This window comes from Temnothorax nylanderi, unplaced genomic scaffold (genome assembly GCF_030848795.1).
Source record: "Temnothorax nylanderi isolate EJ_2023f unplaced genomic scaffold, tnyl_v1.0 TNYL_tig0003_pilon, whole genome shotgun sequence".
Classification (NCBI taxonomy): Eukaryota; Metazoa; Arthropoda; class Insecta; order Hymenoptera; family Formicidae; genus Temnothorax; species Temnothorax nylanderi.
Window position 1 is genome coordinate 1,512,209 of NW_027249065.1, and position 16,700 is coordinate 1,528,908.

Sequence of the window (16,700 nt, forward strand, 5' to 3'; positions counted from 1 at the left end):
ATGTGTAACTTTAACGTTAAAAATTAATATGGCGTAAACGATAAAATTTTTATTCAATAAAAGATTTTTATTCTAAATAAATCTGTAACTTTCCTGAGCATATTATGGCTCATTTAGCCGTAAAATTGACACAATGTTTTATTATTATTGTTAAAAGTGTATGTAGTAATGTTACAAATATTAATTTCGGCGTATATTAACATGATTAATTTATTTTTGTCAATAAGGAGATCCATCACCTTATATCATCGGTGGAAAGTATGCTCCCATCGGCAAATTTCCGTATCAAGTTTCATTGAGATATTACGATGAACACTATTGCGGTGGATCTATCATCAATAATCGTAACATATTAACCGCAGCAGGTTGTGTCGTAGGGTATGTTACACATTCTAAATCTATGTCACAATACCGTATTAGTGAAATATAATTATAACACTAGTCTTTTAATAAGTCAAATGGACATAATATGTGAAACTAAGTATACATACATATACATACTTATATATGCTCTTTTTATCTCATTAGATATACAGATGAGCTGTATAAGCTAAAAGCTCATGTCGGAACAAACTTCTTGAACGAATCAGGAGATGTTTATGACATAGAAAGTGTTAGCTTCCACAAAGATCACATATTAGGCGGCATAATTCGACTGTATGATATCGCCTTGGTTCATCTTGAAACTCCTATCAATTACAACGAGCTAGTGCAACCGATAAGTCTTATGACAAGCGATGAGAATCTCGAGGGCAAGTCGTGCACGTTATCCGAATGGGATTATACAAAGGTAATATCGAACTCATGATATCGGATTTTTCTAGTTCAATGTCTAAAATAAGGCACTCTTTTCAAAGAAAAACTCATTATTTTCTTTTTATATATAATATAACAAATTGAAAGTAACAAGTGAGAAGATATGTAATAATTATTTATTGTTCGTCATTTCTTTCGAATGTCCAAATACGCATTTATCCTTTTTAGAATGATGGAGAGGTTTCGAATAACTTGCAAGAAATTGAGTTGAGTGTATATCCGCAGGAAAAGTGCGAAAGGCTATGGGGTGTAAAAAATACTCAATTGTGTACTTTGACAAGAGAAGGAGAAGGAGAAGCGTGCAACGTAAACTGTCAATTATTAATATTATAAAACGAATTGATACATATATGTTTATTATGTTTTACAACACCGAAAAAATATTAATAATATAAAAAATTACATTAATAGCATCTAATAATATGCCAATTTTAATTATAGCTTAATACTGAAATTATTATAGCAACAATTTGCAATAGTAAACAATTTATTGTTATTTATAATATTAACATTTTGTTATTAATAATCGCATCTTTATTTCAGGGTGATTATTATGATACTGGAAGCCCTTTAGTAGCCAATGGAACTCAAATTGGAATCATCTCTTACTCTTCTCTTTGCGCAATGGGACATCCAAACGTTCACACAAGAGTATCAAGTTTCCTTACATGGATCATGGCAAATTTAAAAAATTAAAAAAAAGATTGTTGAGGTAAAACTCTATAATAATAAATGCCATTTGTATTCCACAGTGTCTGGATTAAACCTTTCTGTACTCTTGACGTATCATTAAGAATGGTGAATCGTGATATAAATGTTAGAATAATACGAAAATATAGGCTGTAAAGAAATCGATTTTTGTTAAGAACGGAAAAATTGAGAATGTTAAAATTAAAAAACTCTAGTGCTGGTTTATATTGTAAAATAAGAACAAAGAATAAAAGTAATAAGGGCGGCAGTGTGGTCCAGTGGTAGAGCGCCAGACTCGTAATCTGAGGAACCAGGTTCGAGTCCACTAGAGCCATATAGTATGGAAAAAGTTTTTTTCCGAAGAAACTGCGCCCTCCGTGCAAGATAAGATCTTGTGCGGAAAAAACTGGGCTCCGTCTTTCGGAAGAGACGTTAAACCGTTGGTCCAAAGGAAATGGATGAGAGTGGGATAGGGTTGGGTACGTCCCTGCAAAAACGCCGTAAGATACTAGACTGTGAACCCTACGGGGATATACAGTAAATAATAGTTTACGTTTACGAATAAAAGTAATAGAATTGTAAAGCAAATTAATTTGTTTCCTGATCAAACGTTAAATTAATTTTAAAGAGTAATAATGGTGTGAGATGTGTGTGTCGATTTATTGTAATAGAGTAAATGTGGAAGGTATAAACAGAGGCAAGCTGTTAGTTAGGAAGAATGAGAAAAAGAGAAATTTGTGTGTGTAATACATTATTACCACGTACATCATGTGTGCGGTTTATTAGCCCCATTTATCTCCTGGTATATTGTGTTTTAAGAATATTTTATTATTTCTTTTTATATCTTTATAAATAGTTAACAGAATTATTTCTATTTAAATAAATAAAAGTGTCACCCACAAATTGGTTCGGAAAAGTCACAGATTTATTTGAAATAGATATCTTTTATTCAGTACAAATTTTATCGTTGGCGTCACATTAATTTCTTAAGTTAAAATACACGTATGAGACGATGTAGAGAGATGTAAATATTCTTCTAGATCCGTTTACACAATTAATTAATTCGCGATTGAAGTTATTGGTGTCTGACATTTTTGTAAAAAATATCATGTTTAAATAATTAATTATTTTTAGAGGTATATATATGTTTATATTAAATATACATATACCACAATATTTACAGAAGTTTACGGGAACCTTGCAAAAATTCACGCGACAAACATGACTGACATGGCAGTCAAAGTGTTTAATACAATACTCATTAAATGATATATTTATTCTCTTAACATGCAAACAACTTGTATTCGAGATTCTATTAAAGATGTAATACTTATTCACAAATAAAATTTCTTTTCTTATTTGTTATCTATAAATTTATTCGAATCTGATCAGATGGATTTGTAGGTCTTTATAAGATTCTCTTTGCAAGATTCACATTGACTTCTAAGCATGTAACACGCAATCTATTTTCATACTGTAGACTCGAATATAGTTGACAAAATATAAGTAATCGATAAGAGGAAATTGACCATGAGGCTACCACCAGATAAATGGACGTACATACAAATTCTTCTAAGAAATGCATAATGTAAATTGTAAATATCAGTGTTTTATAGCGATACCGCGTTGAGCAAAATTTAGAAAAGTGTCACAAACTTGATAAATATTTTTATTTCAACTACTTTAGAAACATAATATAAAAACCCCTGTTTGCTTCAGTTCCAGGCATCAAATCTACAGTCAAAGATGCGTGGGTTAGCTTGTCTTGTATTTATCGCTCTGGCATACGCCATTCAAGGTACGAATTTATAAATTATTTATATAAATATTTTATTATAATAAAAAGATAAAGATAAGTAAACACACACACGCACACACGCACACACGCACGCGCACACACACACACACACACACATTCGCGGCATCACGTATCTATAATACCATCATGTGTGTGCAGGTTTATTAATAATATATTTGATAAGTCAATTATTTTGGTTGTCTTTTTATAGAAATCCGGTTACACCATATACGGACCGCAACAGTTGAAAATGTTGTTAAACGATCCTGTATTGGAATCGCGTTACGTGTCGGTCACGTATGAGGAGTGTAAGAAATTCGTTGAGAATTCGACGACCGCTGTGTGCTTTGGGGAATGTCACCACTTCTACTACAGGATCAAGGGTCAAGACCTTATTAGATCGAGAAAACTGATTGAGATGACACAATCGTATGTCACTCGCGAAAATTGGCCATTGTACCAACGGGTGAATGATATTATTCAACAGATGATGCAGGCTGGCTTGATCCTTAAATCCCGAGCCGACATTATCGCGGAGGTAAAACGTGAGAGAGCTAGGAAAATTGCGAAGAGGAAAGACTTCAAAGTAATGTTGCTGAAGCAGCTTGCATTCAGCTTTTATTTTCTCATAATAGGATACACTTGCGCCACTATAGCCTTCATATTAGAATTAGTAGCGGGTCGATCTGCACCCAGACCTAAGAACCAAATGATCAAAAAGAATACAGAAAAGAAACAAAAAGCTGGAATGAGCAGTAAAATCCCGAAAATGTTAGCTTGGAATTAAGAAATCAACTTTTCGTACGATTTACTCTTGAAGCTTTTCTTTTATAGATTAACTTTTGCAAAAAAGGTAACAAAATGCTTCGTTAGTTGCATGTCACACAAGATGTTAAGCTACTATTATTTATATATATTGTGACATTTTTTACTATTGTAGGGACATTGACACTTGTAATCATATAAATTTCTTGTAAACGTGTATTGCCGAAAAACTTTATTGTTCTTACACATGCATCAAAATCACCCGATTATCACCTCCTCCCTTCGTGTATCACATTTTATTTAACACGAGCAGTTAGTACAGTACGCAAGTTTTTCAAAATAACAAATTCAAAATGCAAATTTCTAATATTAATAATAGTGAGACGCCTAAACCAGTTTTCTAAATATTTTATAACATTTATTAATTAGAATAAATACGACATAATAATTTTGGTATCTATGTGTCGAAAATTTTACATAATTATTATTAATAAGCAAAAGATTTACGTGTACCTATACGTTTGTGTGTATATAAATAATATAGAAAAACACAATATTAAATATAAATGCGGTATGCAATACTCATATAGGCAGAATTTTATACGATATCTTGTATTTGTATTTAAGCAGAAAATTTATATTATATACGAAATAATACTTTTCGGGATACCATATTCAAATAAAATTGAAGGGTCGATATATGAAATCAATATACATTGCAGTGTGAAAAATATATACTTTATTTTAATAGATTTACAAGTTGTATTCACAATATCTTATAATAATTGGATAATTGCTGAAAGAACAAGATGTACCAAATCGTTGGTAGAAATAATATCGCATATCTTTGTTCCAATTTTCACATACGTATTCATTTAACAACATAACACATAAATAATAACAAATAAAAATTACAAGCCAATAGGCACATGCGAGTAAACATTCTAAAAAACTGTGGCTTATTTGTTGATTGTCATTTAAATTTTCTAATATTTAATGATAATTTAATGAGAAGGCAATCAACATTTATTTTACAGAGGCGAATCCTATTCGGTCTTTCTCCATGTCAAACTCAGTATAGTACCGACAAATAAATACATCGCCCAAAATCCACTCCACACCATCGTCAGTCTCAAAATGATGAACGAAGACGGATATGCATTTTGGGATACCGTTTTCTATGGACTACGAAATATTAAACTTGGCATGATATTTCTATTCTAGAACAATTTATATCTTTATATAGCAATATTCTTTACCTTAAAGATATAATCATTACCAGCGAGTCTGAATGTCTTACCACCTAGGACGAAATTGATATAAGGCAAATTAGAAATCTCGTTGCAGTCCACCTTTAAACGAAGGTTAATGTTAGTAATCCATATTAATAATCCGTAACTTATCAAACATTTATTAATTTATTTTAATAATTTATTTAAGATAATTGTGAAAGCTGCCATTGACGAAAAAGATCTATTATTTACTGTTCCATTATTAACACCGATCTCTCTGTTAATAACTGCATGCGATATCCAACGGTGGTCCAACTATCCGGGAGGTGCCCGTGTTGACAATAGTTTGACAGCCGTTCGCGCATAAGTTATTATCTTTTATTTGAACCGTATATAGTGAGATAGCAATATCAATTAGCTGACATATGGTCCGTGAACGCCATACGTATAATTTCGAAAGAATACGTACTTATCCATGGTAAATTGCCAGAATCTTTTTTTAGTAACATTAACATACGTAAACCCGCCCTCGTAATGAGCGGAATTGGAGCCACCCAGTATCAGTTCACCACCCATCGCGGACGAAAAATCTCTGTACAGGTTGTGTAATTTTGTATTGTACATTTGCATTTTGCATTGCATGGAAAGACAAAGTATATAATTAAAACAATAGTTTTAAACACACGTGAGACATACGGAGAGATACATACCGATTTAGATAGAAACCAAAAACGTGTCAGAACTCCTTGTGTTGTTCGAGTAAGTTGTTAAAGACAGGTAAATTGTTAAAGCCAGGAATCTTTCGAAAGCCAGATAACGAGGGGTAACCCATCCCCAAGACACCGTCGAATTTTGAATTGGAGAGGGATCTTGCCGAATAGTCCGTCGTTTCTCCGAATGTTTGGAATACAACCTTAAGGCCAGCAACCTACGAAATGTTGATATTAATAAAATATAATCGCGTATGTTTTTTTCGGAGAATAATAGCGACATGTGTTCCTTAGAAAACTTTCATAGATTATGACTATAATTAGAATTAAGTCGGACCATTTACTTGACGATGACTTACGATTACTACATCAGTATAGACAAGGACCCAAACACACGGCCATCTTCGTAATCAAGAACAAATAAATCATTCTGTGATATATATGTGTTATTTCACCGAACTTCTGTGATGTGACTTTAAGGCCACCTGCAAGCTACGAAACGTTGATATTATTAATAAAGTATAATTGCGCGCGTTTTTTTTTTTCGGAGAACAATAGCAACATGTGTTTTTTGGAAAATTTTCATAGATTATGACTGTGATTAGAATTAAATATATCATTTACTGACGATGACTTACCCTTACGTTATCAATACCTAGGTTCCCGTGCACTGTGCCATTACGGTAAGGAACATCAAACAGTACTCCTTTTGGCACGTATGCGTAGGACTTTGTATTATCATATTTATTATGTTTCACTGCAAAAAGTAGTAAATAAAATTAAATCAGTTAATATTAAAGAATCTAGAAATATAAATTTCTCTATATTAATCTAAATATATAACTAACAGTAGTTAAATCATCAAATATATTTATGTTTATATTTTTTGCTTTAACATGTGAGCTGTTTTGTATAAGAAATTATTTGTATCTTTAAAATAAGTGTGATAAATAATGTAAATAAGAGAGTATGTAAGTATGGAACTTAGCTACATAATATTTACCTTGCCACTGATTCGAATCTTTGAAACGGTTGCTTTAAAGATTTTATAACTTTACTTGAAATGTAAATGGAATAGATACAATTCTACAGCATTATTTTTATCTTATATTTTTACTTGATATCAATCATTATACGAGAAAAAAGTTATTAAGATTATTTTAATACTTGAAACATTATGCTTTTTAAATAAAAATGTACATATAGGAATAATAGAATGTCGGGGAGGTAGCGATGTTATGATATACTTACAGCAAGCAGGTTGGCTAACGTTGCAGTCTATGGATGGTACCCAGAGATCTGAGAAACCAGTGTCGAAAAGTATTTTAAATGTCTGCGGTGGAGTTCCAATTTTGATAGTACCATAGTATTCGAGTTCTTTGTAATGAATCAATACTATCGGATCCGAACGTCGGTATCTCGAAGGAGACGTCGAAAATGTTTCAACTGACGATGTCTTGTATAACGGAATACTTGAAGCAACATAAAAAAAATTCCGTTATATTATATGTGTACATGTGTATCGTATAAACGCGAATGTATGTACATATATCGTAGAACATAAATATGAAATTCAAATATTTTATTTGATCATTTTCAAGCACTTTTTATTTAAAAACTATTAAAGCCTCAACATTTTGGCATTAAGAAATAAATGCTATCTGCATTACGCATTAGAATGTAGTTAGGTATTTTAAGTGAGATTGGTGTCACATCATGAAAAGAGTATATCACACGACGCTAATCTCACTTAAAATAAGATTTTCGAAGGAATCCTCGAAGCATCTCTTGTAATTAGTTTGCTCACTTTATTCCGACTTTCAAAATGCGTTTTTCTTACAGATTTGATACAATTATGGTATTTGAAATTGATTTGATAATTATTTATCGCGAATTCTGCGGCGATTCCAAATAGTTGGAAGCACGATCTCTATACGGTATTATAATTCATCGTGTCGATATAAATGTGGATCGTTTGTATATAACATGTACTCACCTATACGACTCCGCGTTGATTGACGCGAAGTTGATTACCGTGATTACCGTCATCGTCACAAAGAGCCGATACATGTTTCCTGAATTTCTTGGCGACTGAAGCTACACAAGTCAAAATTGTTTTAAGACCGTTATAACTGCGAGTCAATCCACAACCGGCACGTACAGACAGAGAACTGGCAGTCAAATTCCTAAGCGTTCCCTTATATACGAATGTGCGTACATATTCTTGTGCTTATAAGAAGGTGAGCAGAAGGGCAGAAAAACAAACGAAGCGTTCCAAAGCTTTGTGTTCGAACGATATTAGAAGTCGCTTCGAGATCTCGGACGGAGAAAAAAAATTGACCAATCATATTTAAGCAATTCGGCAATTGGCCAATGCGATTGGTCAGTTGCCGAAAATTTAAGAATTTTATCAACATAAAGAATTGATTAAATTTAACAATTTTATAAACATAAAGAATTTGTCAAATTCAAGAACTTTATCAACATAAAGAATTTTGTCAGTTTCCAAGAATTTTCTCAATTATCGAGAATATTTTACATTTCCAAGAATTTCTCGAATTTCTAAGAATTCGGGCTTTCAAATCCGGCTTTCGTGAAAATCAAAAGTCTGGAAAATTGACAAAGTATTGCAATATAATTAGGAATAATCAGGAACAAAGTGAAATAAATCATAACTTTAAGCGTTTCAATTCAAAAAATATCTTTATTTATTTCTTACATTTACATTATGAGTAAGACTATGTGATCATACATATATCTTTAAACATCGAGATATTATTAAAAATCAAGAATATAATTATAAAGTATAAAATAGAGACGATAAATTATATAACATCAGTAATTAAATTCGTATGCATATTCTTATCAAACTAGATAATAAAAATTGATCTGAAAGATCTCGTATAATCTATTAATGTACATATCTTATGTATATGTATGCAGATACATCTGCGAATGTGGGATAATGGAGGTATGGATGAGGTCGTCGGCAGAAAAGAACTCCCCCCTTAATTTGGTCAATATTTTATTTATTCCTTCATTTTAGTTTAAACAATTTGTTCATTCGGGGAAGTGTCCCCGTAAAATGAATATGATATAGTAAATATGTTCCATTTTTTACAATTTATACCATATACACAATGATAATAATAATAATAATAATAATAATTAATAAGAATCTTAAACATAATAATATATAATAATCAAAATAATTAATAATAATTAGAATATAATAGTAATAATGCTAAATCTAAGGCGCAAAACATAAACAAAAATATAGGGTACACGTTATAGTGAAACCGTCCCCATTAAACGACGGCATTTATGCTATGTATGTACGCATTTACAGACCGCTCATCAACTGCTTAATACGTCATTTCATGACATCCTCGTCTCACATCACTTTAATTTATTATTTTTAGTAAAGGCTCGCTCGCTCTCTCTTTCTCTCTCTCTCTCTCTCTCTCTCTCTCTCTCTCTCTCTCTCTCTCTCTCTCTCTCTCTCTCTCTCTCTCTCTCTCTCTCTCTCTCTCTCTCTCTCTCTCTCTCTCTCTCTCTCTCTCTCGCTCGCTCGCTCTCTCTCGCTCCCACTCTCTCAATCCGTTTAAGCTGAGATTACTATAAAATAGGTAAAAAAGCCCTGTTTCACAAAATATCTCGCAAATATATAGATATATATATGTATATGTATATATTGTCACGGGTCTTTCTCTTCCCACGTTTTATCTCCCCTGTCGCCGTTTTCTCACGTGATACGTTTTCATCATTATTTTGTCTTCCTCTCTTTTGCGTATGGTGTAAGAGTCAAAAGCTGCACCGATTCGTCGAGGAAATGCGCGTTTCGCGAAAGAAGCGAAAAGAAAAACGAAATGCGTGCAAAGTGACGAAAGACATCAACTGATCAAACGCGCATAGAGCGAAATTAAGACGCGAGCCGAAGGACGTTATCTCGGCTCGCGTCCGATCGACTGAAAAATTATAAACTGGCGAGATCTCTCGAAAGGAAAACGAAAGAAGAGTACGACGTAGAATGTCTTGTCTCGACGCGATTGTCCTTTCGTCTCTTTTTAATTTACGATGTCAATTTGCACGGAGCTTCTTTTGGCAACGTGAGTAATAAAAGGGGATGGAATAGTGTAACTATTAAAGTTCTGCATTTTTTTTATATTGATTACTTGGTGTACAAGGTGAGGCATCTGGAACGTTTTACGAGATACATTTGTCGAAGGAATATTACAAGTCACTTCGTGCGTCCGCTATGTGTAAATTTTGTACTTCCTTCCCTCCGCTACATGTCGAAAGATGTGTGTACGTGTTTGCGTGCACTAAATAAATAATCCGCAATTAACGAGGAAGTTGTATTGCTACGATGGACAATGCGCACGGCCGAAAAACGTTGATCGTTGACGATATCGTTAAGATAGTTTTTGAGAGATTCGCATAATTAAATGTGATGCATTTTTTTTATTATTCACATGATTAACGCGATATTATAATGCGATCCAAAAATTGCATAAGTAAAGTTCGCATCGAAATAAATCAAATTCTATTGCGCTTTTCCAAATTTTGACAAGTAAATGACGAATTTTCGACAATTACATTAAAGACGGCTTGTAGAAAAACGTAAATTTCTTCAGTCGCATTACTGTTGCAATTGCATATTAAATTTTAGTATACGTTTTTAACATAAATCCTTGTTTCTTACGCATTTTGACAATTTTTCCCGATGCCAATCGATATCTACGTAAAAAGAAAGGTAGAAAGAAAGTAGAAGAGATTCGGTCGGGGATGTTTCATACGCGAATATATCTCTTCAGTCGTTCTTTCTCCGCTCGAGTCGTTTTGCTCGAGAATGAGCGTCAGAGCTACTTTAGGTGACAACTGAAAGACTTCTAACAATTTTTGCAATCTTCGGATGATCTAAGTAACAATGAATCGACCGGGCACATTTTGTATGTACGTGTACGTGTGTGTGTAATTAATTTTCGTGTAATTAACGTGTCTCCCGGAAATTATGCGTATACGTGTCAGCCTCCGCGCCAATAAATACAATAATTAATTAACGATAAAAATAAATACGAAGCAAATAGGTAATTATATCTCATTAAGCGATATAATTTGGTCTCTCCTTGGTGCGGTTTGCTCATTCACGTGTCCTCCGACTCCACTCTCCTCGTCTCTCTCAATCCTCTAATTAATTCTGCCTACTTCTCGCTTTCTATCTACCCTTCCGGCTATCTGTCTGTCTGCCTGTCACTAAACGATTTGTTAAGTATGCCCAGCGAACGTGTAATTAGTCAATGTGGCGTGTTCGTATGTGTGTATATATATATCTATATGTATATATATACATATATATCTCAGCACGTGTTTGTCGCATGGTCGTAATGCCAATTAGAGACGGCCGTCTGTCGCGTATATTGCTTGCTCGGCTTGTCAGCGAAACTCCGCGTCGCACGAAGGGAGGGTAGATCGCTCTAAGCGTTTTGTCGCACATATCGTGACAAAAACAAAAAAGAGAGAGGTAACCGCGTTAAAAAAATATCCGACTCCCGTAACGTTTCAATAGTAGTCGATCGGGTCGCGCGTGACGGGCACGCGTTTGGAAGCGCCTACGGCGAGCTGATAAATGATAACTCGGTAATGGGGAGATCCCCCTTTTTTTTGCGTTTTTCTACCCTCGCCGTCGTACGCGGAGTCGCGTCCGTGTGGTATACGTGTCGCGTCGCGTCGCCGTTACGAACGCACATTAGTCGACGCAATTAGTCGGATTACTTGTGCATTGTCTCCGGTACCAACCAACAGCATACGATTGCTTCGCCAACTTCGGAATACGCTCCGCCGTTAAACCACCCTGTCCGCTCGTCCGTCCGCGAAATAGCGTCCGCAACTATCGCCGCGTCGTCGGTTCGCTCTATTCGCACGAGCTCGGTTTCAGACTGCGTCCCGGATAAGAGAGAAAAAGGAAGTACCCGACGATTTAAAATTTATCGCGACGGAATACAAGAATACAATTTCAGCAATCGCTAACGGAAAACGTAATGTTATATATATATATAATATAAATAACACGTAATTACAATGTCGTATGACGTAATTAAATATTAATATAATTAAAATTTTAAATAAGCTAAATACAATAAATCCAATGATTTATTAAATTTATTGTATTAGCTTTTGTTTACTATATTAATAATTTATTATATTTAATTACATTAATAATTTAATAATTTTATTATAATTAATAAATAATATATTAACATAAAATTATATATGCAATTTCTCGACTATTCTACATTTATGGTTTATCTGACCGTGAAAACCGTTTCCGCAGACAGGGATGTCTCAAACCGAGCTCTTTCACGTAGAATAGCGTCGTGAACAAAAAGGACGATCAAAGGAACTCCACCTATTATTATAGAGAACATTATCGGAGGACTTTGATGAGAGTATGCGAGGAATAATACGGTCAATCTGCGAGGTCTTGCTTTAAAATCAACCGATGTCGTGGCTATCCGAAGATGCGAACTCGCGTCGCGCGCAATATTTCACCCTCTTCTTTTTTTTTGGCACAATCGCGACGGACAGGGAAGTTTCGCAGCGGTAAAACGTCCGTTTGTATTCGGAGAATTGGATAGTACACAATACGTCCCATACGAATATAGGAAAATAATTATCGCGTATAATCATCAATGTAATAATTATCAATAATGTAATAATATATGATATAATCGTAATTAAGATTGCGTATGTGTATACCTCTCGTCTCTTTAACATATATATGTGTATGTATATGTATATACACGCAATGTACTGTGTGTTGTATGTATATATACATATATATGTATAAATATTTTACAAGGAGTGTGGTGTGTGATAGGGGGGAGGGTGTGAGGGGGGGGGGGTAGGGGCTAAGAAGACCAAAATCAAACGGCGCTAATTAAGCTCTCTCTATTAAGGTCCTTTACAGATACGAGGGCGATATCTGTCTCTGCGCGACCGTGTCCTGCCCGATCGAAAAACCCCAGCTTAGCTTCGCGATGAAAGTAGGAATAATATTTACATTTCTTCAGTATGTATGTGTGACGCGCAGTATGTATGTCTCCGCTTTTCACCTTCCACGCATCACTTCACCTCGTCTTTATACGTTCTCTCACTCAAATATCTCGAAAAAAAAAAAAAGGATAACAGCATAATATTATTCGTAACGTAATAATCATTACGCAGTAAAAAATAGTAACACATCGTTACTGTTACCATTATTAATTCTATGCCTATTATAATTATTATTACGATCATTATTATTATTATTACCGATTGTAACTGTTATCGTCTAGCGCCAATAATATCATCAGTGTTAACAATAACAGCAACGATGATATTAATAATAGCTTAATAGAATAATAGCAAAAACATCGCACGATTCAACCACGTTGATTGATACATAAAGTGGGGGAGAAAAAGAAAAAGAAACGTAAGGAAACGTAAAGAACCTACAAAAGAACCAGAAAGTGGCGAATGCTTTCCGATCGAAATTCGCGCTGCGGCGCCCTACGGAGCGACAGCACCCTTTGCGTATCTTTGGAAGTCATACAGGAACATACATCAGCCCGAAATCATCGAAAAGAACGTTATAAAAAGGAAAATCTATCTAAAAACCGATAATCATCTTTTCCGCACGTCATAAAAACAATTCTTTGCATGTGCTCGTAAATAAAAATTCCACCGTTTTTCATTTTCTTGAAAATTATGCCGAACTTCGACTTGGTGTCTCGTCAAATTTGCGTTCGTTCTTTTTTCTTTTTTTTTTTTTAGGGCGGTCGGCCTGGCGGGAAAATGGGCCTGATATATGTATCTGCTATAAATGTGTCTCGAAAATATTCTTGAAGCTCGTTAATAGACTTCTTTTTCTTTTTTTTTTTTACTTTTAACTTTTAGTCTCTTCTCTTTATCCTTTAGCACTCGCGAAATATAAAATTGTATCCCGTGAACCATTGGACCGCGCTTAGTAACTATGGGCCGTCGTGATCCCGCCAATCCGCCTGCGTTTTCTCTTCGTTATCTTTCCTGATGTTGCTAACAGAGCACATCAGCAACGAGACAACAACGCGATTTTGTAAATTAAACGAATGATAATTGGTCCTACGGTTTCGGAGAATGTTGTCGGTTATCCTTCGGCTGAGTAACGTTCGTTAATCACTTAAGAGAGAATTAAATTTAGATTTCGGATATGTATTAAAACTACGCGATCGTGTTTCGATCTTATATTTGATAAAAATCCCTTCGATTCGTGAATTCGGATTTCGCAAGTTTGTTTCGTCAAATTCGGCATTTTATCGAGAAAATGAAACTCGGGACGATTACAGAGTACGTACTTTCCCGCTGCAATCCACTCATTGTCGATTCGTTAATTGAATGCGGGGGAAGAGATGCGTTTGAGACATGAGGCGAATCAAATCACTGGTAAAACTCGAAATAACGAAGCTGCCGTGACGCGTTCAGAATTTTTCTCGACACGATTCGATGATCGAGAAGCGATCGTAAGAACGGGGACAGATCGAAAAACTCGTCTGAGAGAGTAACGTGAATGCACGAACGGGCCATTCTCAAAGAAAGAAAGCGCGGAGAGCATATTTTTCTTTCGGAACTAAATTCAACGGACATTTCGTCATGTATTGATTCGTTACATCTTCTCATATCCCTCTTTTTTCCTATTTGTTAATCTCTTACCCGATTCTGGACAAGATCTGTGGTAGCAAAAATTGGGGCGGGCCGATCTACCGCGAACTCGACAACGGTAGACCGCCCTCAAGACGGCGGCACTCACAAATATCTATTTACAAAAATATACACATGAGCAACTTGCTTATCCGCTTGCGCTTGTTCTTTTTCTCATTGTTTTCCATCGTTAGCATCTCATGCCGTGCGCGCAGGAGGATGTTCACCTCTTCGGCATCCGGTAGACGGGCGAAATTCATTCGCGATCAGCAATCTCGAATACTGTATTTGTTACTTATTATTCGCGAATACATTTTGCCTGGCACACCGTTCACCACGCACTTTTAGCATGCGTTTCATTTCGCTTTGTTCTTCCCTCGCTTGCGTTTCATTAAATCATGCTATTGGTATATGCGTGTATGTGGTATGTCATTATTTTTTCCTTCTTTACTTTTCAATCGCACTAGAACCTCTACTTGTTTCTCCCGGTTTTAACTCTAGATAATGTAAATAATATGTATTGGTATAGTCGCATCTGTTTACTGCTTTTCCTGTTTGCATATTAATTACTCTAATCTAAATTACTTCCCCCGTGATCTATCTACAAAAAAGAGTCGTGTGCTTCGCACGCAAACGTTAGACTATAGTTTAACTATAGCACATCGCTTGATCCTGGTTGTTGATCCTGTTGCTCGCGCATCTCTCCACCGAAAAACACTCTAATCCTGTGTCCGCTCTCTTCCTCTTTCTCATTTTATCACGATTTCTTCTCCTATTCGCGAATACAACTGTCGTCTGTTCCCCTATACTGAAACGCGGCGCCGGCGCGCGAGATGCATTATCTCTCTTCGCGTCATTAAATATATTCTTATCTTTATAACTATTTATATATATTTATATAGGTAATAAACTATATATATATTAAATATGTATATATCCCTTATATTCATCGCACTCGAATCGCCGAAACGATACTCATGCTTCAGGTAACGTCGGCTGTGGGCGCACCGTGAAGCGAGAACACACGGGCGCTTTTTACGTGGCACTTACTACCCATTTAGTGGTTTTCACTTTTTTTTTCTCTTTTTTTCCTTTTTCGGTCATTATCTTTCCCTCACTTATTCCCCTCTTTCCTATTCTTCTCCGATTCTCCCCCCTCCCTCCCGAACTCGCGTCGATATCTATGCGTTAACTTACAAAAGCGGACACTTCGGAAAAATAGACACGAGTTATCACGGCTCGCTAGAAATCTAATGCACTCGCATCGTCGCACGCGAGCGTCTCGATATCATCCCCCCCCGCCCGACGATTCTCCACTGCGCCTCGAGAGTAAGTAACACGTGCTCTAAACAAAGTGCACGAGGTTCGTTTATGCACCGTGGTAAGATAAAGCGACTCCCTTCCATCGGTCGGCCGCCTTTTCCCCTGGCCCCCCTCAGGCACGCGCTTTGCAATTGACTATAAACTTGCTGCTAAATTTATATCAAGAATGCCTCCACGTCGTCCGACTAAAGGAGACCTGCTCACGAGCTGCTCCCGTTTTTCTCTCCTTTTTCTACATTGCCGTGACCCTCGTTATCGATTCGATCGCACCCCCGAGACCACTTCTCGCAGAGAAAATAGTCCATGATTTCGCTATATCACCGCTATCGCACCTTCCCGTTTCTCACGTCTCCCTGCATCGCTGGGTTGTTGATTGACGTCACAATGATTGACGCAACGACGCTACGCAACTACGTGTACATGGTCGGGTAAGTGACTATGTTTTGAGGAAGGGAAGTAATGTAGTTTGGGGTGGGTGGTCGGGGGCTGTGCCACTGTGGTCAGAGAGCTCGTAACTTCTTTATACCCGCTTGAACGTAACGCACGAGCTCGCGTAGCGAGCTATACGATGTCAGGGGTCCCAATCTTCGGTCCAAGTCGATGAAAAAGCCTGAAAGCACGAGAAAAAACAGCCATTACAAAATCGAA

The 16,700-nt window shown here is 35.8% G+C and overlaps 1 protein-coding gene and 1 pseudogene across 8 annotated transcripts in view; both read right to left on the minus strand.

The window, feature by feature from the left end:
* Window positions 1–4,793: 4,793 nt before the first annotated feature.
* LOC139770077 (cathepsin D-like) lies at window positions 4,794–8,275 on the minus strand (annotated as a pseudogene).
* Window positions 8,276–9,019: 744 nt separating this feature from the next.
* Lilli (AF4/FMR2 family member lilliputian) overlaps window positions 9,020–16,700 on the minus strand; it is a 205,543-nt gene continuing 197,862 nt past the window's right edge. For all 8 annotated transcript variants that reach the window (XM_071703782.1, XM_071703811.1, XM_071703792.1 and 5 more), the window contains one exon: window positions 9,020–16,662. In XM_071703782.1, the coding sequence (XP_071559883.1) occupies window positions 16,553–16,662 (110 nt within the window). In that variant the 3' untranslated portion in view covers window positions 9,020–16,552. The remainder of the gene's footprint in view (window positions 16,663–16,700) is intronic.